Source organism: Salarias fasciatus, chromosome 6 (assembly GCF_902148845.1).
Source record: "Salarias fasciatus chromosome 6, fSalaFa1.1, whole genome shotgun sequence".
Classification (NCBI taxonomy): Eukaryota; Metazoa; Chordata; class Actinopteri; order Blenniiformes; family Blenniidae; genus Salarias; species Salarias fasciatus.
The window spans coordinates 11,073,404-11,099,846 of record NC_043750.1 but is presented as its reverse complement, the minus strand read 5'-3'; the positions used below and the strand labels follow the sequence as shown (position 1 = coordinate 11,099,846).

At 45.5% G+C, this 26,443-nt stretch overlaps 1 protein-coding gene across 2 annotated transcripts; it reads left to right on the top strand.

The window, feature by feature from the left end:
- Positions 1 to 1,398: 1,398 nt before the first annotated feature.
- On the top strand, positions 1,399 to 24,892 carry evi5l (ecotropic viral integration site 5 like). 2 transcript variants are annotated; one of them, XM_030095216.1, is made up of 20 exons: positions 1,399 to 1,533; positions 10,853 to 11,242; positions 12,468 to 12,657; positions 13,233 to 13,457; positions 14,152 to 14,226; positions 14,495 to 14,620; positions 14,749 to 14,892; positions 14,974 to 15,063; positions 15,951 to 16,048; positions 16,306 to 16,366; positions 16,480 to 16,533; positions 17,695 to 17,727; positions 18,441 to 18,581; positions 20,581 to 20,697; positions 21,137 to 21,277; positions 21,367 to 21,546; positions 21,636 to 21,782; positions 21,921 to 22,016; positions 22,151 to 22,246; positions 24,540 to 24,857. In XM_030095216.1, the coding sequence occupies exons 2-20, from the start codon at positions 11,001 to 11,003 to the stop codon at positions 24,855 to 24,857; spliced, it is 2,574 nt and encodes an 857-aa protein (XP_029951076.1). In that variant the 5' UTR covers positions 1,399 to 1,533; positions 10,853 to 11,000. The 2 variants fall into 2 exon arrangements, with proteins under 2 accessions (XP_029951076.1, XP_029951077.1); XM_030095217.1 differs by lacking the exon at positions 1,399 to 1,533 and having other exon boundaries at positions 11,001 to 11,242; positions 24,540 to 24,892.
- The last annotated feature ends 1,551 nt before the right edge of the window (positions 24,893 to 26,443 follow it).

Here is a 26,443-nt window from a genome sequence, read left to right as displayed (position 1 = left end):
ATCAGGACCAACGCCAACACAACAGAGAAAAGGAATGTTGCGTTGAAGGTTTTTGCTCCTGTATTTGATTTCTAGGTTTGTATTGTGGTTTTTGCTGTTGTGTTGTGACATTTGCTGCTGCCTTGTACTGTTGGCCCTCCTGGGCCACCATACATTTTGCTGATAAGAATCTCAGATATAAAACAACAATAACCAACAAATACTGTTCATGACTGTTTGCTGCAGCTTGTGTATCAGATGTAATATTTTGAATGCTTCAGATTTATCCTAAATATTATAGGTTTGAACTAAGTAATATCAATGGTTTCCTGACTGGTTGAAGTCGTTTTATCACGTGTTCCTGTTTATTTGCTGTGTTTGCCTTTACACAATCATGGCTGAAGAACACAAGCACTGATTAATGGCCCTTAGCTTTTTATTTTTTTTCCTTTGCACACTGGCAGTTCTCCTTATTATTTTAACTTTTTGATCAATATTATGTGCTGTGAACAAGACCTTTTAGAAATTATTATATTTTATTTAGAATTTTTCCACTGACTGGTCAGCATTTATACACTATTATATCTGATTTTAAGAGACTTCACATTTTGATTTTTTTTCGTGTTAGCAACATGTTGAAAATTAATCTCACAAGTTGGACAATGTTTATTCTGCTGATTTTCAATCAGTGTCACTAAAACATTCTCTCTAATTGATGCCCCTGCCCCAACCATATGCCTTTATCGCTCCCTCTCTGTTACTATTCACATTTTATACAATATTTAATCTTTTCGAACGGGTGAAACTTTGTCCGCTTTGTACAAGTTTTAATGTGCATTTTTTCCAGCAATGTTTGGCATCTTTGAGCTTTTTTTGTAATACATTTATAGACCTATCAAACGAGAATTGCTGAAGAAATGTTGAGTGAATTATTTTGTTGCTAGACAGAGATGAACCCGTTCTTGTGACACCGCTGTATGACACCTGCAGAGCCCGCCTTCCAGCAGAATAAATCTCCACGCCGATTGGCTACACTTGCTGTCCCTCAACGCGAGTCCCGGTTTTCGGCTTTCCCATTGGTCGACGACCTGTCAATCACTGTTTCATCTACACTGTGATTGGTGCGCCCCACCTCGTGCTCAATAAAACGATGAGAACGCCAGCCATTCTGTGTGATTTACTTGAGATGATTGATGCGGCCGAGTCCACCTCATCCCCGCTGAACCGGAGCCTCCGTCGCGCGGCTGTCATGGTGGTTTTAGCGGGCGGCTCCAGAGATATTTCCGTCTTGTAATCCGGCTCTCAGACAGCCGCAGTCAGTGTCCGGGTGCGGAGCCCGTGGAGCAGCTGTGGACGGGGCGCTGCCTCCCGGTCTGATCCCGGTGTGGTCGGCGGCAGGAGGATGGCACTGCGTCGGACCGACTCTCCGTGTTTTTCCTCGGTGGTCTCTTTAGATTTTAATTAGCCCACAGCAGTACGTTTGACATTTTTACGACGGACCGGCGTGGGAGCGACGATAAAATGCAGCGCTCCGATTATGGCAAAGGAATCTAGGTACGCCTGAAATGATCTTATTTTCCATTTTTTTTATTCCGTCCTTTAACAGTATATCGGTGTTATTGGGTCCGTGCATTTTACCGTTGCTAGCTTGTGGTGTGTCAGCTGGAAACACTGGAAACTGAACATGTTGTTGAAACCTCATCAGCTTCATCCATTTATCTCAGTGAAAAAAAAAATAAATAAATAAAATCCACCGGAGACACGGCCCATTCATTAACATCTGGCCGTAAACCACATTTATTGCTAAGGTTTAGCATGCCCCTGTTGTGTATGTATGTGTATGTATGTGTGTGTGTGTGTTCTCTGTCCATATTGCCTTTCCTCAGCCCTCCCGTCCTCATTTCGTGTCGTTACACAATCGAGTGGTTCGGAGAAGCCGGGACGTTCGGCGCAGCGTTGAGGGGATGATGTGTCATTTTGGCCACAGATGTTGATCCGGCCGAGCCACGACTCGACTGCAGAGCATGCAGGGCCTGTTGTTCAGGCATCCTCACGGAGGAGGCAGCGGGCAGGCAGGCAGGCAGGCAGGCAGGCCGGCCGGGATAATGAGCTGTCATGTCCAAACAAACCGCTCAATGGGATTACAGCCGCCTCAAGTATGAACGGGATTAAAGGAGTCACCCTCAGATTGCTCCTAATTCCGAAGATGGAGGAAAGAGTCTGGATAAAATACCGCCGATCACACTCTCTGGTTTGTCGCTGAGATTGTCATTGACTTGGAGGTGTCTTTAAATATGCGTTGCATTAGGGCTGCAGAATAGGAAATAGCTGCATGTTGCATGTTTCCATGCACTGAACATTCACGCTCTGCAAACTCTAAGAAAAATGACAGAATTCTGAATTAGTCTGATCTAGAATTATTAAACATAAATAATCCAGCCTTGATTATTTCATAGCCTCAGGGCAGTAGTCATAATCTCAAAATCAATGGAAAATGACCAAAAATAATAAAGTTGAAAAGCTGTTAGTCCGAACTAGATCAACAGAGAAACACCTAAGGCCCAGTTCCTTCTGTTTAAAAGTGAGTTACATGTCATATATTGAAAGTCAACATTATTGCATGCCTCACATTTAGCTGCTGTCCCCTTCCTAGGTGTATTTTGTTTTGAAGTACTTGTTTACTCTTGTCTTTTGTGAGGTTTTTTCCTTCTTCTACAGAACAACAACAGTGCAGCAGAACTGACAACCACGACCGAAATCACCAAGTTAAATGAGTGTATTGTGAATCTAGGCCAGGCATATGTAATTTCAACACCCCCTCAGCAACATAAATGGAGGGATGTGACAGAGTTTTACTCAACAACTAATAAGGTTAGAGGACTGGTTACAAAATGAAAGTGCTTCCCCAGGCACTTATGTTTTCTTTTTTTTTCTTTTTTTTTTTTGAGGGGGGACTGTTTATGAATTAATTATCACAATCTCTTGATTGTAATTACACTCTAAATGCCCCATGTTTCAGGGCATGAGTAATAAGTTTACCATGTCTTTGAACTACAGTTTGACTGCCTTCAGACTTATCTGTGAAATCCACTCACCGGGCAAATGGCATCTCGCACATTTCACTGTCAAGGAAACGGGTATCAGATTCTTGACATCCTGGCGACCTTGTTTTCAAACGCAGAAGACACTGAAGCTTCTTCTTTATCTGATCCGGCAATCTTGCAAGCATCCAACAGCATGAACGTTACCTCTGTGACAGTCCAGCTCATCTCTGCTAACCTTTTACACAGCTGCTGTTGCCTCCATGTTCGTGTGTGTGTGACTGGCGAGCCAAAGGGGGTCTGCACAGCCTCCTAAAGACAGTCTCTGAGCCGTTTGTTGATTTGTGTGTGCATGTGTGGGGCCCCTAGCATGTGCACGGGGGATATCATCTCAGTGTGCTGCACAGTCTGTCTGCCCGCTGCCGCTGCTGCCGCTCAGTATTATTCTTGTCTTTGATCTATTTAAAATAAAAACATCGGTACATGTCCAGGTCCTAACACAGATGGATGATTTAGAGCTGGACAAACAAAGAGGCTGCTGTTATTTATCCCTGAGCTTACAGTACCTTTTCCCGTCTTGTAAATTGATAAAAGAGGAACATACTGACCTTTGAATGGACATCAGTTGCCACTGTTGTGTAGGAAGTTATTTCTGTTTTCCAGCTTTATTAATTGATGAAGTCGGTGTAGATGATTGTTCCTTAATGCAGCCGGCTGTTTGACTTGGCCACAGTCCACGATATGAATCAGTACCTTTCATCAACGTATAATGAAATGATATATATGCTAAAAAAATGAGTTCTAAATATGGTTTTGATCTTTGATAACCATATCAAACCAAACATCATACTTTTCTAAAAGTAACATTTTCTCCCCATAATGTGCTCTTAAATTCCTCTTTGTTGTTTTTTTTTTTTTTTTTTCAGTCACTTTCCACTGCCGCCTAATGTACAGTTTGAATATTTGGATAATGTGTGTCATTTGATGATGTCCACAATGAGTGAAGTATTCCTTACACTTCATTTACTGTTCTTAAAAGGTCGGGATGTGGGATGACATTAGTGTGTGTTTAATGTCATATGAAAAATGCATCTGTTTCTCTTTTTGTTTACTGCAAGTTACTTTTCCTTTTTCTGAATGGTGCCTCACAAATAATGGTTTATTGATCAGTTATTATTACAACTGTTGTGTCATTCGAAGGTAATTTTGATGAATATTTGATGATTTTCTTTTTTTTTTAGATGATTTTTCTCTGCCAGCTATTTCATATACTCTATGCAGACTGGACTGACGCTGGCATCTTTGTGCCAAGCTCTCCAGTTTATTGTTGTGGTGCTGGCCAGCGGCGTGCACGTCGCTGCGCTGCTGACACATGGAAACAGGGAGCAGCTTGACGACCTGGCCGCTGGGGTTCAAGCTCACAGCGACTGCAGCTCGTCCAGTTCTCCCCTTTTTGCTCCATTGTTCTCACATCCTGCGGATCTGTACCTGGATGAGGTTCCCCCTCAAGACTTCATCCCTGCGTTGGGTTGTGATCTGCTGGATGTTGGATTTACACCAAAATGCAAATTATTGCTCAAACATCCGGGACCCCTGACAGTAATCGGGGTTGTATATACCTGGAATAGTGCTGTGGCCTAACCTGAATATCCCATTCCTGTCTATTATTCACACCCGTCCCACTTGGAGTGTTATCCGAGCCGTTGTTCCTTTTCGGTAGACATCAAGGATATGTATTTTGTAAGCACGTGGGATTGCAGAGCATCTCTGAATCCTAACAGTGAGTGCGACTGTTGGAACACGTCTAATCCTGCTGCTCTCCTGTAGAAAAGGTCAAAGTGTTTCATCGGCCCGGCCGTCGTTCTGTTATTGTTCTCAATGAACACCAGGGAATGATTCACCACAGGCTGAGTCTTTGGGAGGATGATTAACGACACAGATATTTTGCCAAACGAGAGCTGCTGAAACCTTTGTTGTCACGCTGAGCTGTTGATGAGGCCTTTGTCCAAATACACCTGTAATGTGACTGCAAGTTAATGGACCATCTGCCTTTCAGTGCTTTGATGCAAACAGCACAGAAAAGGCTCAGGTTTTACATCATGGATTCGGTGGAGCTGAAATGTGTTTTGATCAGTTTATTTACAAATGAGGTTTGTTTTCTTCGCGACGGATGCCAGAATGAACAAAGTTCAAAAATTGTGTTGTGCATGTTTTGATTTTTCTACCGTCTGAGTGAATCCGATCCAGGATCCTGCAGAGCCTATTAGCATATCTGTTAGCGCCTGCTTACTAACAGGACTGTTTGGTTACTTCCCCAAGAGGCTTACGTTAAGCAGGATGTACGAGGGAACAATGCTATTTAAAAGAAGTCAACCAAAACTAATTCCAAAGTTTTTTTTGTTTTTTTTTTGATTTGCAGTGTTTGGCTGTTTCCTCTTCTCACAGCCAGCCTACAGCAAACAACAGATGTCTGTAATCAGAGCAAGTGATTAAACCGCTCCACTGCTGATCAGTGTTTGAGACAGTGCTCCCGGTAAAGTGAGAGGTTTTAAAGCTATCTAATTAATGCAAAAAAAGGAAAACAAAAACCTGTCTTTCCCAGCGAACGGTTGGCCCGGCTCAGTCGCGACGGCGTACGTTACTTCCTCAGGAACAATCGCAGCGAGCTGCCCTGTTGTCACTCTGTGAGGTTTACGTAAATTCACTCATCCAGCTTTAAATTCACTTACTTGTCTTCTGTCTCTTCACACTTAGTAGTAGGTCTGTGGGACGATCAGAGGATAGTATGACCGCTTCTGAAATAGTTCAGGTAAAGTGCAGACTGCTGTTCACCTCGGACCGCTTCATGTTTCACTTGCTCACAGAGGAAATTGATATCCATATGTGCTTGTTGCTGTTGACAGTATTCGTGACCCAATTTAAAAAATCAAGGATTTCATGGTCTGTTTACTGTGTTTTCATGCATCTAAGCCTCATGAGGCTTTAGGTTTTTGTGTTGCCAGTCTCAGTCTTGACACATCGTGAGCACCTTGTCGACACCAGTGTGTCCTCTCACTCAGACTCCAGTCATAATGCAAGTGTCATTATTTCTATTAGAAGATCTGTACAAAATCTTAATATTCTGTTCAAATGGACTCCTGGATGAAGAAATTGCATTTCTATGAACACTTTGTTTTGTCTCTGATCGTATTTGGTGCTTCTAATGACTCTGGACAGACATCAGTGTAAATTGCAGAGCTTGTGGCCGTGCATGTCTGTGAGTCTTAACTCTAATTGTTGATCGATATGAGAGTGATTGCCTTTATTATTCAGTGGTACATTAAAGCAAAGCAGTTGCTTGTTGCTGGCTGTTGGTAGTGGCACTAGAGTGAACTGGATAATGTTGTGAGGGATCCTGATTAAATTTAGAGCAGGGGAAGCATTAGTCATATGAAGCATGCATAACCTGGAGATGCGTTGGGGAAAAAAGACATTGTCTTGCATTTTAATTGGCAGCAATGTGTTTCCTCCTCATCCTCTTCATGCATTATCAATTTGACAAATGTCGTGAAACTATCTGTTGCCTGGGATGGACATAAGTGAGTTAGCGACGTCCTACATAATATCCATTTGTAGAGTGCAGCCTGGACAACAAGGCTGTTTGGAAGAAATGGATTATTACCCTAATGATGCTCCTGGAGGATGTTCCCGGGTTTTGTGATCAAATGAAAGCTTTGCTGTTCGGTTATTCCGCACAGCATCCTCATCTATGTGAGGCGGACAAGAGATGCTGCATATAAACAAGCTGAAGTGTGGCATTTCCCACCGCAATGGGACGCCTGCTTTAGGGTCGTCTAAAAATCCTGCTTTCATGATGCACAAATGGATTCAGGTCTGATTCACACGCCATTGATCTGATGCACAGTGTGACGCGCCGTGTGTTTAACTCGTCAATATGTCTGCATCAGGTTTGTGAAAGCTAAGTCCATGCATTGGGTTGGTTTGACTCAAATTATGGATTTTACAAAACGGAGAGAGAGTATGTGTGTGTGTTCGCTTAGCAGCAGTGTCAGAAGTAAACACACATCTCCTCCTCACAATGGGACGTTCTGAGCACCATGGAGCCCAGCAGCAGTCACGGGAACGAGGCGTAGAGTAGTTTAAGCAGCGCGGAGATGAAGAGTCAGTGTGTCGGTAACCAAACATGAGGTCATGAGTTTGAACAGCGGCCGCAGCGCAACAAAGGGATTCAGCTCAGCAGTGGGAAGGCCCCGGAGGCATGGCATGCACACATCAGCAGGGTCCAGGACCCTGAGAGAAAAAAGGGCTGATTCTTCTCAATTTCATTCATAAAGTGCTGATCAGGTTTTTAATTTTTGTCCGTGATAGCACGTAATACGTCTTTATTTTGTAAGAGAATATATAGACCGATGTGTTTTTGGTCGGCCGTTGTCAGGAGATCAAAGGGGCCATTGTTGCCCTCTTTATCATATATGCCCCAGGCTGGATCAGCCCCCGTGTCGCCACTGCCAGCTGGAGGGAGAGGGGAAGCCCGTTTTATTCTTTATACCAGGAAAATGTTTTTGTTTCTTTAAAGATTTGTACAGTCTGCATTGACTGAGCAAATGTGTCTCTATAGGGGAAGAAATAACAGTGGAGTTTGTGTCTGTGTTCACTGAGAGGGTTCATTCAAGTGTAAAACGACACGCTGGGGAGAAACTAAACATGTATAAACACACATTGGTACATTAATCCACAGCAGGTCTCTGGCACAGAGGATGGCTCTCTTTAACACACACATTGATGTGGAGCTTTAGTAGTAGAAACATATGTCGCACTACACATATAATCACATGTAAAATCTTTCATGTAGTGAACACACTCAGTTATAAACGCAAATGTTACAGAATTACAATGAAACGACCTCCTGCCGGCCTCCCCCCCAGCGTTTCCCAGTCCTCTGCAGTTTATTCCAGGCATGCGGTGACATTACAGCGAGCCTGCTGTCATGCACGGGACAACAGCCAGGCTCAGGGAAAAAAAAAAAGAGGAAAGTGGCTTGTTTTGCTTTTTCCGAGACCTTCATGGTGTCCTTCCACGAAGCAGGAAGAACCTCTTTAGTCCTGCATGACTCACACCTTTTTACAGGATGAGTTGACCACAGTGACACAGCTGTTTGAAGCATCTCCACTCTGATACAGTGAAGAGGCCGACGCTTTAAATGTTGCAGGTTTTATTGCACCACAAGTGCAGTGGCTTTTGGAAGGGTTCCAGTGAGACTTTTGATTTATTAATTGATTTATCTAATCAGGAAATGAATTTGAAATACATAAAGGAAAATCTGCTTTACATTGTTTTATTTAATGGAAAAACAAAAGAAATATAATTAAGTATTTGTGTCAAGGACTGTGTTGTTTTCTCTTGTGCTTTTTTATGTGCAACAGTTGAAACTGGTGAACTCTGAGATCCAGAAGATTCAACAACCACTAGCGAGAATGATAGTTCACTTTGGGTGTGTGATGCTCAGTGGTTAGCTCCTCTGCAAAAATGCTCCTGGTTCGAACCCGCTGGGGAGCGGAGCTCATATTTTATGCTGGGATTGAATCTGCATTTAACCTAGCAGATTCATCAAAGAGACGAGTTTATCAGTCCTATAATGTTTCAGGAGAAGAAGCACGCTGTTGTTCCTTTAAGTTGGAAAATCAGTTTTATCTTGACCTTATATTGGCCTTTATGGTTCTATCGCAGCTTGGTAATTATTTCGATGATGGCTTTTTTTTTTTTTTTGCAAATCCTCTTCTACGACTGGGATTGGTTTCATTTGCTTGTTAATGGCTCTTTTGATTGGGCCGCTTGCTTTCCATGAATGTGGTCCTTGTTTCTCTCCCATGCAGTGTTCAGACATTTATTATGCTCCTCTCTCTCCCCGTTACTCTCCTGCAGGCTATATTTGGCTCTGCTTTGTTTTACTGTGCCCGTCAGACTCGTATGCTTCACATTATATAGGCTGCTGAACGTGTCTCTCAGCCTTCATGCTTGATCACATCACTCAAATCAGCTCCTCAGTGCTACTTTGTAGATTTTTTTTTTTTAAATATATGCATACAGGTATGCATGAGTGTAATGCCGTTGTTTTTATGGTTGCACTGATTGAGACCAGACTGCTCATTTATTTTGCGTGTGTGATTTATCTCGTCTGCAGGCATACATCTCCCCTTATATGTATTCCATTACTATGTGGATGTCAGTCACTCGGTGTGTGGGGGTGGGCGGCACGCAGCATTTTCCACAGGCCTGCCATCTCGAAGACAGTTAGGCACATCTGGGGGAGTTGACTGGAGCTCCACTCTGGTTTTTTTTTTTTTTTTTTTTTTTCTTAGCTCCCTGGTGAAGAACAGAAATGTGGACTTTTTGCTCATTGTCTTCACACAGTGATTTCACTTTCTTGCCTTGCCTCTCTGGGGGCTGACAGCAGCACAAAGACATGAGGAACAGATCATATCTGTATTCGGCGTGTGTTTTGTGCTGAGTGGGTTTTCAGTTCTTCGTCTACCTTCTTCTTGTCGATATAAAATCTTCGCACTGCTTCTCCACGGCCAGCCAACAGTCTTCCTGCCTGCATTTGAAGGTTTGCGCTGGCCTGGTTTTACCAAGTCGATCGTTGCATTTAAGCCAGGAATGCCCTGATCACTATCACCATTCATGCTTAAGTATCAATTTGGAATCGTTTATCTAATCATCACAGATTGATGTAGATAACAAGTCTCTTTTGTCCTGCAGGGAAATCACATCATGCAAGAGCAGGATACAATTAAAAGGTTTCCAAATGTCTCTGTTTGAAGCCAGTGGTGTCTGATCTTGATAAACTGTGTGACATTTGAGTCGTCTCCTTGAATTAAGTCAGTAGATAACTGGATTTGATTCATCAGTCTGGTTTTGATCAGTTCCCCAGCTGTTTCAGATCCCTTCTGCGGCCCGACTTCTTAACCAGGCGTGAAATCAGCCGAACTGCGTTATCAGATCCTCATGACGGTTTTGCTCTTTCACCGCTTCTCATGAAATCAGAACAACGTTTGAAACATTTCTGTGGAAGTTCACTCGGGGTTGTGAATCGAAGTTTCACCAGCTGGGTCGTTTCCTCGGTGTAAAACTATAAAGCGCCGTCCAAACTGACGTCAGGGTGACTAAGAGCCACTCCCTCATGGTCGTCACCGGAGCCCGGGTGTGGACGGGCATTATTCAAGTTTCAGTGTGGATTTTTTTTGGATCGTTTTCCGCACCAGTGAAGACATGTGGCAGGACGAGCTGAGGAGGAGAGTTACGCTCCTTAAAGTGAATCGAATTAGGAATTTTGTTTCAGCTAAAGCATGAGGAGGAGCCACAGGGCGGAAATCTTGAATTCCTGAAGATAACTGAATGAAAGCTTTTAACGTATTGACTCAACATCTTTAGATTAGTTAGAACAACAGACTAATGCAGCGTAGGTGAATTAGAGCAGTCGACTACAGAGGTAGGCAAGTAAGTACAAATATTTCTGTTTCTCTAATTGTGATTACGTGGTTTTTAATTCAAAACCCCAAAACATTTCAATACTGTACTTTTTAGCTATAATACTGTGACGGTTACCCTAAAATCTGCATGTGTGAGAAGTAAAACCATAGACGGGAACACGGGTTTCTCTCATACAACACAAGCTGTTCTATCAATGAAATGGCAGCAAAACAGATGAGCGTTTTGTTTCACAGGGAAAGACATGGAGTCAGATTGGCAATACAATCAGTCATGATCAAAGCTGAGGATTTTAAATTTCTCTCTGTATTCATTTTCACTCTTTTCCCCTTCTTACCTCGCAGGTTTGAAGATCTCTGATTATATCAACTCCAGGGCCCAGAAGGAGGCTTTATAAGGCGACTGAGGCAGACTCAGAGGAGAAAGGCCAGCAGTGCGTCAGACGCCCTCCTAACCACGCCGCTCCTGCCGTCTCTCTCCGTCCTCGACGCCATGTCGATCGCCAGCAACAGCCCGGAACGGGAGGGCTCGGCCGGCGCTCCCTCTCAGCTGGAGTGCCCGTCCTCCCCGTCCGGCATGGACCAGGACCCTCCGTCGACGGGCAGCCCCGTGCTCAGCCCGGACTCCTCCTCCCACGATGCCGCGCTGTCGGCGCCCGCCGCCTCCCCGGCCGACTCCGAGAACCTGAGTCCGGACGAGTTGGAGCTGCTGGCCAAACTGGAGGAGCAGAACAGGTGAGATGAGCGGTGGCGTCCTGTTGGGAGGGAAAAAAAAACTGTTATTCAGTTTGTCTACTTTTTCAAAAAAGTTAAATTTAATTGCTTACTCAAGCAGCGCGACTGCACAAGAACACGTGAGCTACGCGGCTCGGCAGAGCTTGGGTGAAGGTTGCTCAATGTTAAAGGACGCCGTCGGGAGCATTGAGACTGCTTTCTGCTTTGTGGCAGAAAAGTGGCTCCCTGGAGACGACTGCCGCTACAAAACCATCTCCCTCCTCTGTCACGCTAAACATCGGGGGGCTGCTTTATTTTTGTCCGCAGATGTAAGTGTAAACATCTGTTTAGCTAAATTTGGCTAATATTCTGCAGGGATTAATATTGGTTGAAAGCTCTGGACTGCTACATGCAGTCGTGAAGAGTCAGTTTTGCTGATGTACTGTTAGCGTTTGTCACGAAGCTCATTCTTTATAAAAGCATTACATTTACAGGGATAAATACTGAAATGATATAGTTAAGCAACGTTTCCATTCAAGGGGGAGCTTTAATCCCAGTGTTAGATAAGATTTAATCCTGTACGATGAGAGAACCGGATTCTGCATGGGATATTTGTAATTACTGATCTATTACACATTTTTGCTTTACATAACCCGTAAATTTCAGAGAAAACACGTTTTCCTTTCTCCGGTCTTCATGAATCTGTGCTGCGTCAGTGTGCAGGGCAGAGGAGGTGAGTGACTTAAAAGAAGAAGACATCCGGGGTCAAATGGAGTCTGAACCTGACGGCCTCAGGGCGAAGAGCAGCATCTTGAATCACATCAGCTCTGCTCTGGACCACCCTGCCGCCTCACGGACTCAACAGAAGCAAAACATTTCTAATATTCATCGGTTTTTGATTGAGTGATGTGTTAAAGGCTAAATACCAGGCTGTGTTCACCTGGCATTTCAGTCGCGTTGTTCGGTCTTTATGGAGATTCAACGTTTCCTCGCGCCTGTGTGTGTGTTTTCATGGCTCAGCCTCTCCTGCTGTAATCGAAGGAAACAAGCCCCGAGGCTTTAGGTTCCTCCTCAAGGTCGAAATCCCTCACAAAGTCACAGTATGCCTCTCTGCCATGACTCTTAATGCATCCCCTTCCATTCTCTCTGGTACTTCATTATGTGACACACATGCTGCTCCGTCTAGTTTGTTTCAGTCGGTAAAATCCACCTGGGGATTTCCCCTTCCCCGTTGTGCTTTGCGCAGATTGCTGGAGGCCGACTCCAAGTCCATGCGGTCGATGAGCGGCTCCAGACGGAACAGCGGCTCCTCGCTGGTCTCCAGTTCGTCGGCCTCCTCGAACCTGTCGCACCTGGAGGAGGACACCTGGATCCTGTGGGGCCGCATCGTCAACGAGTGGGAGGAGTGGCGGCGCAAGAAGGACAAACTGCTGAAGGTGGGAGGCGGAAAGCCACGAATAAGACAAAATTACAAACGAATTTTCAGATTGCCGTGTTCTCACACCAGTCAGTATGAAGCTGCTAGTTTGTGTTAATGTTGGTCCAGTCGAGCCAGGAGCGCTACTTGTTTTTTTTTTTTTTTTTGCGCTGCACCAGTGCTCATCTCTGCCCGTGCGTCGCCTCCCCTCCCCCTTCCCCTTCCCCCCCTCGCTTTGTGTGCTCCATCACAAAAAAGAGTCAACTCCCCGCGGGGAGGAGCGGAGGAGACGGATCGAAGGACAGACAGTAGAAATGAGTCGGGGCAAAATGCTAAACCAAGCAGAAATTTATTGGCTGGTCAAACTTGACAGATGCCAAAAAATAAAGGAGTGATCCATCATGGTGTTCTGTATGGCTGAATGTAATTATCAGAAATCATACTTAACGCTCTTTTTTATTATTATTATTATTATTATTATTATTATTATTATTATTATTATTATTATTATTATAATACGTTGTCACTCTGCTCATCTGTTCGCTGCTCAGAGAACTTTAACCGGTCTTCGTGTTTCTTGTCTGTGTTCTCCAGGAGCTGATCAGGAAGGGCATCCCGCATCACTTCCGCGCCATCGTCTGGCAGCTGCTGGGCAACGCCACCGACATGCCGGTGAAGAACCAGTACTCCGAGCTGCTGAAGATGTCCTCGCCCTGCGAGAAGCTCATCCGCAGGGACATCGCCAGGACGTACCCCGAGCACGAGTTCTTCAAAGGCCAGGACAGCCTGGGACAGGAGGTCCTCTTCAACGTCATGAAGGTCGGTGCGTCTTCACGCCTCGGCGTCACAGAAGTGCAACAGATTAGGAAAACTCGTCTCCATGGCTGTCAGACTAGCATGCATTTATAGAGGCATGTTGTGTGTTGAAAGGTGGAGTTCATCCCAGTTCACAAATTGCAGAACTCGGGTTGGGCTTTGGATGCATTGTGAGTAAATCACAGGGGGAACTTGGAGGGATGCACAAACTTTTTGCCAAAAAAAAAAATTGATATTCCCATAAATGTACTAAAGCTGCCAACTTCCTCTTGTAAAAACAGGAGCTGGTTAATATTTCATCTCTGTCAGATGAAGCTCCTGTCAGCCTGCTGTAGGTCCAGGTACTTTCAGGTAGCGCAGGAATAAATGTCACAGACTGGAAAGATCTGGTTGGCGGTCATTAATGTTTCTGTTTTGCTCCGCTGTCTCTCACCTTGCTAATATGATTTCCCGTTCTGAAACGAAGCCTCCCGAGACTCTGGGGAAATGTGGAAATGTGTTGTTGACCAATACGGAAAGAAGCTTGTTGACAATCAGCAGATGAGTTGAGCTGTTCAGGAAATGATGGGATGTCTGGTGACTTGTTGATCTGGTTTCTCAGAGTCTGGCTGTTTAGTCGGGTTTGCAGATGTCCGATTTCTACCTGAGCTAATGTAATGGAAGCGTGTGTGTGTGTGTGTGTGTGTGTGTTTTCCAGGCATACTCTCTGGTGGACCGAGAGGTGGGCTACTGCCAAGGCAGCGCGTTCATCGTCGGCTTGCTCCTAATGCAGGTAATGATCAAATCGGATATTTCGGGAAAACAATCCATAATGAGCGTATTTTGCCTCCAGGGTCATAATATTGAGTCTGAGGTTCGCTTTAATCAGTCCCGCTGGATTTCTTTGAGGTCTGCATGGCAGGTGTTTGAAAAATTGCAAGTCAGTCAGGAAGTCTCTGGAGATGCTGAATTTATTCCGCTGTCCAGTCGGTTGTTTTTTTTTTGTTTTTTTTTTTAAACCTGTTCAGAAAACTGACTCGCCTGCTTTCACCTCCTTCCAGATGCCAGAAGAGGAGGCCTTCTGTGTGTTTGTGCGTCTGATGCAGGAGTACCGTCTGAGGGAACTGTTCAAGCCCAGCATGGCGGAGCTCGGCCTCTGCATCTACCAGTTCGAGTACCTGCTGCAGGTGAACGGCGCCGGGCCGTCTGAGCATATGGCAGTACGCCGTCAGGCCACCGAGTGGCAGCAGAGCACTGATCTACGTCTGGTTTCCTCATGAGTGCTGGTTTTTGGTTCCCTTTTGTGATTTTTCAGGAGCAGCTTCCAGAGCTGAATGTCCATTTCCGGTCCCAGAGTTTCCACACGTCCATGTACGCCTCCTCCTGGTTCCTCACACTCTTCCTCACCTTCCTCCCCCTGCCTGTCGCCACGCGCATCTTCGATATTTTCATGTATGAGGTAAGAAACGCCACAAATGTGTGTTTCGACACACCAGATCCTGCGATGCGTTTTCTCAGCCCCTGCCCGACGTCTCCGCAGGGCCTGGAGATCATCTTCCGCGTGGGCCTGGCCATCCTGCAGTACAACCAGACCGACCTCATTCAGCTGGACATGGAGGGCATGTCGCAGGTGTGTGTGTGTGTGTTTGTGTGAGAGGCTTTCTGCAGAAATGACTGTCACGTACAGATCGAGCCGTGAGTCAAACCCTCCACGTCCCACTTTCTCCCCTTGCACGCAAGCTTCCTGAGCCACATATCTAAAGTCTACATCTAGAAAAAAACTGTTATGTTCAGTCAGCAGGTCTCTAAATCTAAATCTGTGTTTTGCATGTAAAGAACTCTCACACGTTTTGTCTAAAAGTGAACATTTTGCCCTCGAGGGTCTGGGTTCTGCTGCGTTGGCAGCAGGAGAGGAAATTAATTATTGTTATTTGGATTAGTGATATTTGGATTTTTGCAGATCGCATCCAGTAAGTAGTTTAAAAGAATAACTGACTCTAGCTTTTATTTTTCTGTTAATGGCGTCATTGTTTTCTTCAGAGTTCAGACAGTTTAGGGTTTAATTCTCATATTGATTTGTTGCGTTCAAACAAAAAGTCTGAAATATTTGAATTTGTCTCACATGCAGCAAAGAAAAACCCTGCAAATGTTAATGAAATCTTAAAGAAGTGACATTTCAGCATAAAACCAAAATATTACAAGTATTTCAATGGTTAAATTGATTTGTTTTTTGTTTTTTTTTATCAGATAAAAACTTTAATTTCCATATCATAAAGAAAAACTTTTTTATTTGTGTTATTGTAATTTTCTTCTAGATTTTTTTTGCTGTTAAATATATATATAAAAAAAAAAAACTTAACAGAAAATTTTTCCAGGAAATGTGAAAATGTATCTATATTTTTTTAGGTCCTCAGTTGTTCTTACATCAGTCAGACGGGGTTATTTCTGACCCGTCTGCTTCTACATCATGTTGAATTAAGCTGTATTAAGCGTCTCTCTCTCCTCTCGGTCTGACAGCATTTCCAGAAGGTGATCCCGCACCAGTTCGACAGCTGCCCAGACAAGCTGATCCTGCGGGCCTACCAGGTCAAATACAACCCCAAGAGGATGAAGAAGTGAGGATGCTCATTACTCAGATGGACGGGCTTAATGTGGCCTGGGAGGATTTCTGCTCTGCTCTCACTGATGCCGTACTCTGACGCACATTAGCATCCTGTCTTTTATCTGCGGTGTTTTGAAGTGCCGTGTTAAGAAGAAAGGAGTGCTTCTCCTCCTCGTTCCCTTTTAAGCTCCATTATTAAAATTGAATTACTGCTTGAAACGTAGCAGCAAAGAAATAATGTTTTCATTTTGTTGACTATTTTTGTTTCAGACTAGAGAAGGAATACACCACAATCAAGAACAAAGAAATGGAGGAGCAAATTGAAATTAAGGTGGGTTTAGTTTTTCTTTTACATCTTATGAGTATCATTGTAAAATTGGGTATTTTAAATGTTCAGAACTAATACAAAGTGTCTTTTCTGCATTTGTGTTTGTCTGTTTGCAGAGGTTACGCACAGAAAACAGGCTGCTGAAGCAAAGGATCGAGACTCTGGAGAAGGTAAGACAGAGGCTGTCGTCTTGAATAACAGCTTTTAAACGTCAGTCAAATTTAGCAGGAAGCAGACTCCAAAAAAAAAAAAAAACTCGATTGGTCTCATTTAAACTATGAAACATCTGCTCATTTTCTCCTGCTGGTGCTTTTCCCCCCACTGAGTGGTTCGTCTGTGTGGGACTGACTCATGACTCAAGTGACAGTGGGGACACGATTAGACGTCTCCGTGAGGGACGGCAGTAGTTTTTCAGATGAGGATTGTCTCTCCTGTCCTGAGAGACGTTTTCTGTGTGCAGGGTGCATGTTCTCCCTGTGGGTGTGTGTGTGTGTGTGTGTATTCTACCACAGTCCAGAAACATGCACTTTAAATTTTCTAGCCTCGAAGTCCTGCTGTCAGGGTGAGTTTGTAAGCCGTAGGAGGAGTTTTCACTGTACTCAGCAGCAGAAAGTTACATTAAAATTGCCTTTATTTTGAGATTGGAGTTATTTTTTACAGCAATAGACATTTTCCTCATGTATACTCTGCACTACAACAAAGAAAGAGTTCTAATGGCTGTGTTTTAGCAGGTGAAATGTGTTTCACACTGCTGCTCTGAATCGTCTGTAGGTGTGAATGTGAGGTTGTGCATTTTGTTTGAGTGTGTGTGTGTGTGTGTGTGTGTGTGTGTGTGTGTGTGTGTGTGTGTGTGTGTGTGTGTGTGTGTGTGTGTGTGTGTGTGTGTGTGTGTGTGTGTGTGTGTGTGTGTGTGTGTGTGTGTGTGTGTGGTGTGTGTGTGTGTGTGTGTGTGTGTGTGTGTGAGAGAGAGGGTGTGTGGATGCTCAGTCCTGGTGGACCTTTTTTTCCATCTCCTCTGCTCCAGCACTCTGCAACTGAGAGTCTTTAACATTTCCTCTTCTGTGAAATACTTTTCTTCCCAATGATCTCCCTGCTTCCTCTTTTTTATTTGTTTGTTTTTGTTTTCATCACACACTCCTCTTCATGGCTTTTGTTTCTGTGAAATGATAATCTCTTCTTTCATCTGGGATCCTGGTCTTTCTGTCTTTCCCTTGGATTTCCCTCTGGGTTTTCTTTGTGGTTTATCCTCTCTGCTGTCCCTCTGTTGTTTCTCTCCCTCTCCTCATCACTTTCTTTTCATCCTCTCCTTCCTGTCGTCCGTGGCGCTGTAGGAGAGTGCTGCTCTGGCAGACAGGCTGATCCAGGTACAGTACTGTCAACCTTTGCCCCACTCGCCCCTTCCCTCCTCGCACTGCTTCTCCTTTTTCCTGAATCGGCCAAATGTGCATGAAGGAGTTGGTCATTTTATTTCCTCATACTTGCTCAGTCCACATAACCGCCCTGAAACCCTCGAGTGCATGTTGTGTTTCTCTGTGATGAAACTCCAGGTTGTTTTATCCCCTGCATGTAGCATGTCGCAGCTGATCTGTTCTGACAAGTTTTTACTAACTCAGAAATGTGTCCTGTACCGAAATGTGAATTAAATTTGTCAAGCTGGAGTGACGTGTCGTCGGTGTGCTTATTTGTTTTCTTGCCTGGAGTTGGACTGGTAGATTTCTGTCACTTGGCAGGAGCTTTGTGTAGCTTAGCATTACAGTAACATTTAAGCTGCACTGCAGGTGTTTGCCTTGCTTTGTCTGGAGGTAACAGAATCAGCCTCACGGCACAGATTGTACTTCTGACAAGTAAAGTTAAATAGAGACGTATTGATATTTGATACAATTTTGCAAGAAAGCAGTTAAGCACCTGATCCAGAACACTAGTAATTCCTCTAAAACACGTGTCAGGAAGAGCTCCATGTCCTTAATACTCCCTGAATATCAACTGTGATACTTCTTTTTAACCAGAATCATGAGATCTAGACATTTGAAACCCTGGGAAGAGCCTCACGCCGCCCCGCTCTGCTCTCTGTCGTTAGGGCCAAGTGACGCGAGCGCAGGAAGCCGAGGAGAACTACGTGATCAAGAGGGAGCTGGCGGTGGTGAGACAGCAGTGCAACACGGCCAGCGAGAGCCTGGAGAAAGCCCAGGACACCATCCGAGAGCTGCAGCAGCAGAAGGTAAACCACAAACGCACGAAGAGCCGCGGCGGGCCGGTCTAATTCTGTTCATCAGGCTTTCCCTTGGTTAATTCACTAGAAGCAACACAGACTTTCCTGCAGTGAAACGTACCTTGATATAGAGCTATTGTGCCACAGATGATTTAAATAATTACTTTATAATATCAGATTCTACATCATTTGGCTTCACTTGACTGAAACATCCGCTATCCAGATTAAGCTGTTTAACGAAGAGGGCGCAGAGGGCGAGGACGAGCCGGAGATCCAATTTATTATTCACCAAACAAACCGTAAACGCTCAGCGGAGGCATGGTGACGGGCGGTTTCCCTCCCTCCTCCAGATACTCGGGCGTCTTTGATAACCGAGACTGAAAACCCCAAAATGACAAATCGAGAGTCTTGTACTCACGCAATCTACTCGCCCAATTTCTGACATTCATATTTTGCTTCAAAGGGAAATGTTTTTCCACTCAGAAGTTTCTGCTCTCCGACTCCGTGCTGTAGTTTCACTTTGATGTGGTCATCTTAAAATGTACAGTAGCTTCGACTGCCGTGACTTCACTGAGTCAGAAAAGCTGAAGTGCCGCCTGGCGCTCACTACTTTATCTGATCTGCTCTTTTTTTTGTTGTTTCTAAATTCAGATACACAGCAGGAGAATTTACAGAAATATTGACTCTGAATCGGTGAATACTGCATTCTCACAGGGCGATCATAAATAAGCGTTGACGGTTTTAGCTTCCTGAAATCTAAAAGGAGGCATCAAGAGATTTACACACGATTTAAAGGGAAGCTGAACTCGGCCTCCAGTTTCTTCTTTTCTCAGAAGAAGAAACCAAACAACCCAAAAGAGGAATTCATCTAACAGCTCACGTTCAGTTCATTGACACGTTGTGTTGATCGCGGCTCAGACAGATGAACGCGGAATTTTTCAACCACTGGTGCGCCGTGGGAGCTTTTCCAATTTCAATTAGTTGTTTTAAAAACATTTTTGAAAATGAATTTTGAAATGATTTTTATCTGCAGATGATACTGTGGAGTGTCTGTGCTGTCTCGTGACTGGCAGATTGATCATGGAAATACTGAATTCTGCTTTCTGCACAGACATGACGCCTTAAAACACCGTAAATAAAACACACCATGAAAGGAAAAAAATCCCACTAGCTTAATGCTAACTGCTGTGGGAAAATCCACAGACATGCAGAGAAGTCACAGAACTTACAAGAACAAATTAAACGGAGCAATTCAAACGGAGCAAACTCATAAAATACACAAGCACAAATGCTAATTAAAAGTAAAAACAGGTCTATATACTTCCCTCAATTATGAAAATACAAACAATGATTTAAAACTCTGAATATTCCAAGTTAAAACAGGAAGTAGCTCCGGAGAGGCTCAAAGCGCATATTGAGGATTCCATCCAGAGCTGATCTACGAGGCGCCACCTAGTAGTTTATTGCTGTTTTTGCCTTTTTGTCCCTTTTCCTGAAACCGCAGGGATGAGTCCTCCGACAGGAGAATGTGCTCAGAGAAGGAAATGCTGAAAAGAAGTGAATAAAACACAGAACTGCATCAAATGTGAAATTAACACTGTTTTTTAAATGAATTGTTTCGTTTCCTGGTGTGAACACATGAAGAAAAAGGCAACTTTTATATTAAAAAAAAAAACCATAAAAGCTTACACTGAGGGAGTGGAAATATGAAAGATGATAAATGACTTTTTCATTGTGTTTATTGAATTGATTTTTAAGACACTTTCATAAGAATGACTTTATTTTGTTAATACAGATTACAGAGTTTGATTTTTTTTTAACATTTTCAGTTGGCGGGGTGCCTGGTGATTCTTTCAATGAAAAAAAAAAGATATACCCTGGCTCAAAAAAAGGCTGAAAAACACCTCACTAGTATATCAGAGACTGTGACGATCAAACCAAAGCTGCACATCTGCAGCGGCGGCGGCTCGTCAGAGGCGCGAGTGTGACCCTGCCGTGTCGGTTTCAGTACACGGAGCAGTTCGTCAGCAACCTGCAGACCCAGCTGGAGCAGTCGCGGCTGCGCGAGGCCGAGCTGCTCGGAGCGCTGAAGGAGATGCAGGACAAGGTGCTGGACCTGGAGAAGGTGAGCCGGCCGGAAACGCCTCTCGATGTGTGAGTGACATGTTTACCAGAAACGACCCTGCGCCGTTCCCTCGCAAGTCTTCTTAGCTTTCAGTTTCACTTGATGAGGTGTTGGTCCACAGCAGCTCTGCCCGAAAATACAAGTGAAAGCTGCTCAAAACAAACATGTCAGCCATTTACTTTTAAAGGTTTTTCAGTATGCCTCCGTTTTTCCCTACTGCTTTTGTTTAGAAGTGACTGAAATATTAATAAATAGTTTATTTCGCCTGACAATTGACATTTTTCTTGGTGTAATTATTGTAACTGGACTAGTACTTCAGTATTAGGAAATAAATTCATGTCTTAATCTTATCAAGCAAAAAGGAGGTCTCCCTTATAATTGAAGTCGTTTGATTTTTGGACAGCCAGAGAAATCCAGACGTTTGCTCTCGCTCTTTCAGAGGAGCAGCTGCCTGCCTGACGAAAACAACATGGCGGCTCTTCAGGAGGAGGTCAAGCAGATGAAGCTGAGGGAGCTGGAGACGCTGCGTTCGTTCCGGGAGATGCAGGACTCCGTCGCAGAGCTCAACCAGCGCTGGCAGGTAAGAGCGCCGCTGCTTCTCTCATCACCTGTGTGTGTGTGTGTGTGTGTGCCCTGCCGCTGTGTTGGTAACCCTTCACGTTCCCGCAGCATCACATGTCCCGCGGCAGCAGCACGGGCGGCGGCGGCGGCGGCCACTGGAAGGAGTCCCCGAAGAAGAACGCCATGAACGAGCTGCAGGACAAGCTGATGACGGTGAGGCTGCGGGAGGCTCAGGCCCAGGCCGAGCTCCGAGAGGTCAAACTCAAGGCCCTGCAGCAGGAGAGCCAGGTGAGGCCGGCGGGGACAGACCCATCCAGCCAGTCCCCAATGTATCCCCGAAGAGTAACGGTCTGTCGTGTGACTCCTCCTCTCGTTAGAACCAGATCCACAGCAAGCTGATCGGGCGCCACGAGCAGGAGCGCTCGGCCCTGCAGGACCGGCTCCAGATGCTGACCAATCAGAACAAGGCTCTGCAGGCGCAGCTCAACGAGATGAAGAGGAAGCAGGCCGAGTTCGACTGCAAGGTCTGAAGAAATGAAGCACAGCAGGCTGTAGACGATGACTGTCCAGCGCAGGATTCAGCCTCCATCCTGGAAATGCTGCCTTGCTCCTGGTTCCTGTCCTCTCGTCACTCTCCTGGTGTTTTCTTCTCTTTGGTGCAGAGTAAAGAGGAAGTGATGGCGGTGCGACTGAGGGAAGCCGACAGCATGGCCGCCATGGCCGAACTCAGGCAGAAGATCGCCGAGCTCGAGATACAGGTGTGTGTGAGTGAGTGTGTGTGTGTGTGTGTGTGTGTGTGTGTGTGTGTGTGTGTGTGCGTGTGTGAGAGTGTGTGTGTTAAGCTTTGTGTTTGCAGGCAGTATTGAGATCTGTGTGTGAAATGTGTTTTTAGAAGGAGGAAGGGCTGATCCAGGGTCAGCTGAACCACTCAGACTCCAGACAGTACATCAACCAGCTCCGGGACCAGATCGCTGAGCTCAAGAACGAGGTTGGTAACACACACACACACACACACACACACACACACACTCATATGACCTTTTTGAAAAGCTATGACCCTAAAAAACACCTCCTACCTCATGTTACAGTGTAAACTTCTTTTTTCATTTTGATTTCTTTAATCCTTCATTGTTTCTCTTCATAAACTGATTAGTGAGAGCTTAGAAAATAAACAGCACCAGCAATTTGTTTTACCTCTAATTTACTGTGCAGCATGAAACCAGACACTTAAAGATATTGATCAGCATTCACAACATTCTTACAGCTTTGTATCTAAATGACTTGAGCCGCTGGATTTGCCTTCATATCTTTCATTCAATACAAAAACATCAAAGGGTCATCGATCCCATGAAAGTAACCAGATTGACTTTGTGTCTTGTTATTGATCTAATCTGAGTTTGTGATCGTCTTTTGGTCGGTTTGTTTGTTCTAAACTTAACTGTAGGTTTACCCTGCAGAGATTTACAGATGTTTCCTCTAGCTGCTGTGAAACTCCGATCCGTCTCAGGGACCGTTTTGCTTCGCGTTGTTTGGGGTTTGAGGACGTGGCTGAAAACCGGCGCGCCTCCTCGACGCCGACCTGCTGCAGCTTTGCTTTTCACCACCGCAGGAGAATCTCGTCACGGTGCAGCCTCACAGCAGACACCACTTCCACCCAGAGACTCACACACACGCGCACACACACACACACACACACCACACACACCACGCACACATTTAAATGTGTCTCTGGTATCGAGACCGCTGCAGCTTCTCAACCATATTCTCATCATCTGAGTGGCGTGGGGCTGTTTTCCTGAAAGAGGAGCGAGGCGGTGAGCGTAGCCGCGGTCTCTGTAGCCTCGGCTCATATTTCACCAAATCAAACATCACATCAGCTGGTCGGCTTGTTCTAACGCCACGCGCCGGCTGATCGGGGTTGTAGCGAGTCGCGTGACGTCTTCGGTAGTGAAATTAAATCTCGAGCGACTGGCGTGGCGCTCAGGACTCCAGGTTTGCTCATTCAGAGAGCGGCAGTGCGTGACTTGAAGGGCGCAGCGAGACGGCCCTGCCCTTTGTCGCTCTTTTCTTCTGCCTACCTCATTCTTCTTCTCTCTCTTTTTTTCCTCCCATCAAAGAGGTGTTTTCTGAAAGGAGACTGAAACTTGCGTGAGTCGTGATGAGGAAGCGATGAGCCATTTAGAAAAATCTCAGTGCTGGCAGCAGGCAGTGACGCATATTGCTACCGTCTGACATGCAGCCGACATTTAAACGCAGAAGGCTGATTTGTGTTTGTTTATTTTTCTGTTGTTTGCATAAACATTACGACTGGGGTTTTACCCAAAATGACTTTATCGAGGGGGTAAAAAAAGCAAGCGAGAGGGACAGAAGACGGCCTTTGCTGCTGCACCGAGCGCAGATAGACAGTCAAAACATTTCCACTGGTTAACCACTGAGCCCCCCCTCCACCCCCCGTCCTACCCCCCACCCGGTTGCAGCCAGTCAGCGCACGATGGAGGGGGAGAACAAAAACCTCTGAGATTTTTTGTGACTCACTGTGGTCCGTACAAGGTCAACGTGCAAAGAGAATGCATGTGAAAAGCGGCCAAAGACTCGAGAAAACATTGTTTCTGCTGCTGCAGAGCGAACAGTGCTCTGACACACTGTGTTGTGTTTTATACTCCAGTTAGATTTTACTTTCCCTTCATTCAGCTCAGCCCCCCCCCCACCCCCCCGCCGGCGCTGGAGCCAGGTGGGTGTTGCGATTGAGCTGCAGACTGTGTGATGTGTGTGAACTCTGAGAAGTTCACATCGGCGGTTTTCACGGGTCTGTTTTTATCACACCCGGTGACCCATTAAAGTGTTTCCCAGCACCGACACTTATGCTTCATAAAGTGTGTAAAAAATCTGTTGAACAATTGAAGTTTAACTTGGCACTGTGACACGGTCGCGTGTGTGTTTCTTTCACCGAGCTGAAGTTCCAACAACCGGTGACTTTATGAAATGAAGAAGCGTTTTCAGGACTTGGTTTGAACTAATTACGGATTTCTAAGGAAATGTAGACTCAGCGATTTTTTTTCCAGAAATATTAATCCAATAAGTTGCATCACATTTTTCCAAATAGATAAATTGATTATTCCCAACCTGAAGCGTGCATTTTAAGCCTAATATGTATCTCATCGTCTCGATGACGAGTCTGAAGTGGGACTAGAACTGCATCATGGGAAAACGCCAAAACTCTTGTTTTTTCTGTTGACAATCCCCGAGCCGCGACTGAAGTAGAAACCTTGTTCTTCCTCCAGATCCGGCAGCTGCGAGGCCAGAAGGCGACGCTCGGCTCCAGAGTCGGCGGCGGCGGAGGAAGCACCGCCTACCAGGACCTGTGCCTGGCCAGCCCGGCCTCCGCCGAGGGAGACTACCTCAGCTCGGACGAGGACCTGCTGCCCAGCCCGCTGCCGCCCGCGGCGCTCTACCCCGGCCTGTCGGGCCCCCGCCACCCCTCCGCCCACCTGGACAGCGAGGGCAGCACGGACAGCGACCCCGAGGAGCGGGTGCAGACGCACCCGGACCCCCAGCAGCTGTACGGCGCCATGGTGTGCGCCGAGGCGCTGGATAACTGAGGCCCCCGGGGGGGGGGTCCGCCGGGCTTCCCCCGGCCGAAGAGACGGACTCGCTGCTGTAAAGTAGGATTGTATTCTCCAATCCAGCCTCTTCTCCTCTTCGGCGTCGACCGGACCTCTCCTGACCATCACTACCTGTGGCCCCCCCCGCCCCCGTTAGCGTCCCCGCCGCCGCCGTCCCCCCCCCCCCCCCCCCCCCCCCCCCACACTCAGAGGTAATGTACGGCCTCTCTCCTCGTGTAGCTGCACCGTCAGAACGGACCCGCTCCTCGCCGCTCGAGATCTCCCTCTGGAGCTGAATCTGTGACCGCGGCGTGGAGCGACAGGAGAAAATAGCCCCGCCCCCCCTCCCCCGTTAACCCCATTAATGGACATTTCACTCTATCTGCCCTCCTATGACTCTCCTCGCTCCCCGAATCATTCCGAGGTCAAACATCCTCATTCTTCATTTTTCCATCGGGAAAACTCTTCAATCATCTTCACTGCCTTCAGAAACGCTGTCGGCCGTCTGTTCGCCGCTGTGGGCGTCGAGAAAGAAACTCGAGAAGGTGACGAATGAAGGAACGTCCTCTGTGCTGCGAGGATATTACCAGACGGCTCGCAGAAACTAAAGTTTGTGTGAAGTTTGCAGAAGACACGAACGCAAAGTGACGGCATTTCTGTTAAAACCGCCCCCCAGTAAAGAAACTCACTGTTGCCAAATCTTTAGTTCAGTTTAGTTGTTTTTTTTTTTTCTAATTTATTTATGTGTTAATTTATTTTGATATTTCTTTATTTTTTTATACATCTATATGAAACTTTATGCGTGTGGAGACTCCGACGAGGCCAAACTCTCCACCGTCCTCTGTGCCAACGAGTCGCCGAGTGGGAGACAGAAAATATGCTGCTATGATTTCTTTCTTTTCTTTTTTTCTCTGAACCTTTAACTCTGCTGTAAATCACGTCGACGGTCACTGCCCAGAACCATGAAATGTGGAAAACCCGGCACATTAAATTTCTGAAAATGAACTAAATAGCTTAAAATCCACAGTAAATGATTTAAGTTTGTTTTTTTTTTTTTTTAAGGCCTTTATTCACAATCTGATATTCAAAAACATGAATCTTGACACATCATTTTGCTTTAAAGCACTGAGAAATTTTCAACATCACTCAGATTTTTATTTCATCTCCAAACTCTGAAGCGATCTCATTACAAACCAGAAAGTTTGGGGCGAGAAAACTCCTTTTAATTCAACGTAACATCGTTATCCGTCCATCTTCGATACTGACAGCAGGTCAGGTTCCCGCCGCCGGGCAGTTCATTAACACGAGCTCGCCTCAGATGCGTGTTTTCAGACGGTGGGAGGAACCTGGAGGATCTTGTGTCGATGCTCAGACGGAGGCTCGCTGCTGCTCTGCTAAAAATCTGCTGCTATTATGAGCAAGTTTTGCTTTTGAAGATGCGGAAAGTAAATAATGTGGGAGTACAACAGCTGATTACGTCCTACATGAAAACCAGATAAATGCATTTAATCTATGAAAGAGATGAGAGGGGTTTTTGTTCAGGGTTCAGAAATGTCCCGACCGCCGCCGGACTGCTGCTCTGA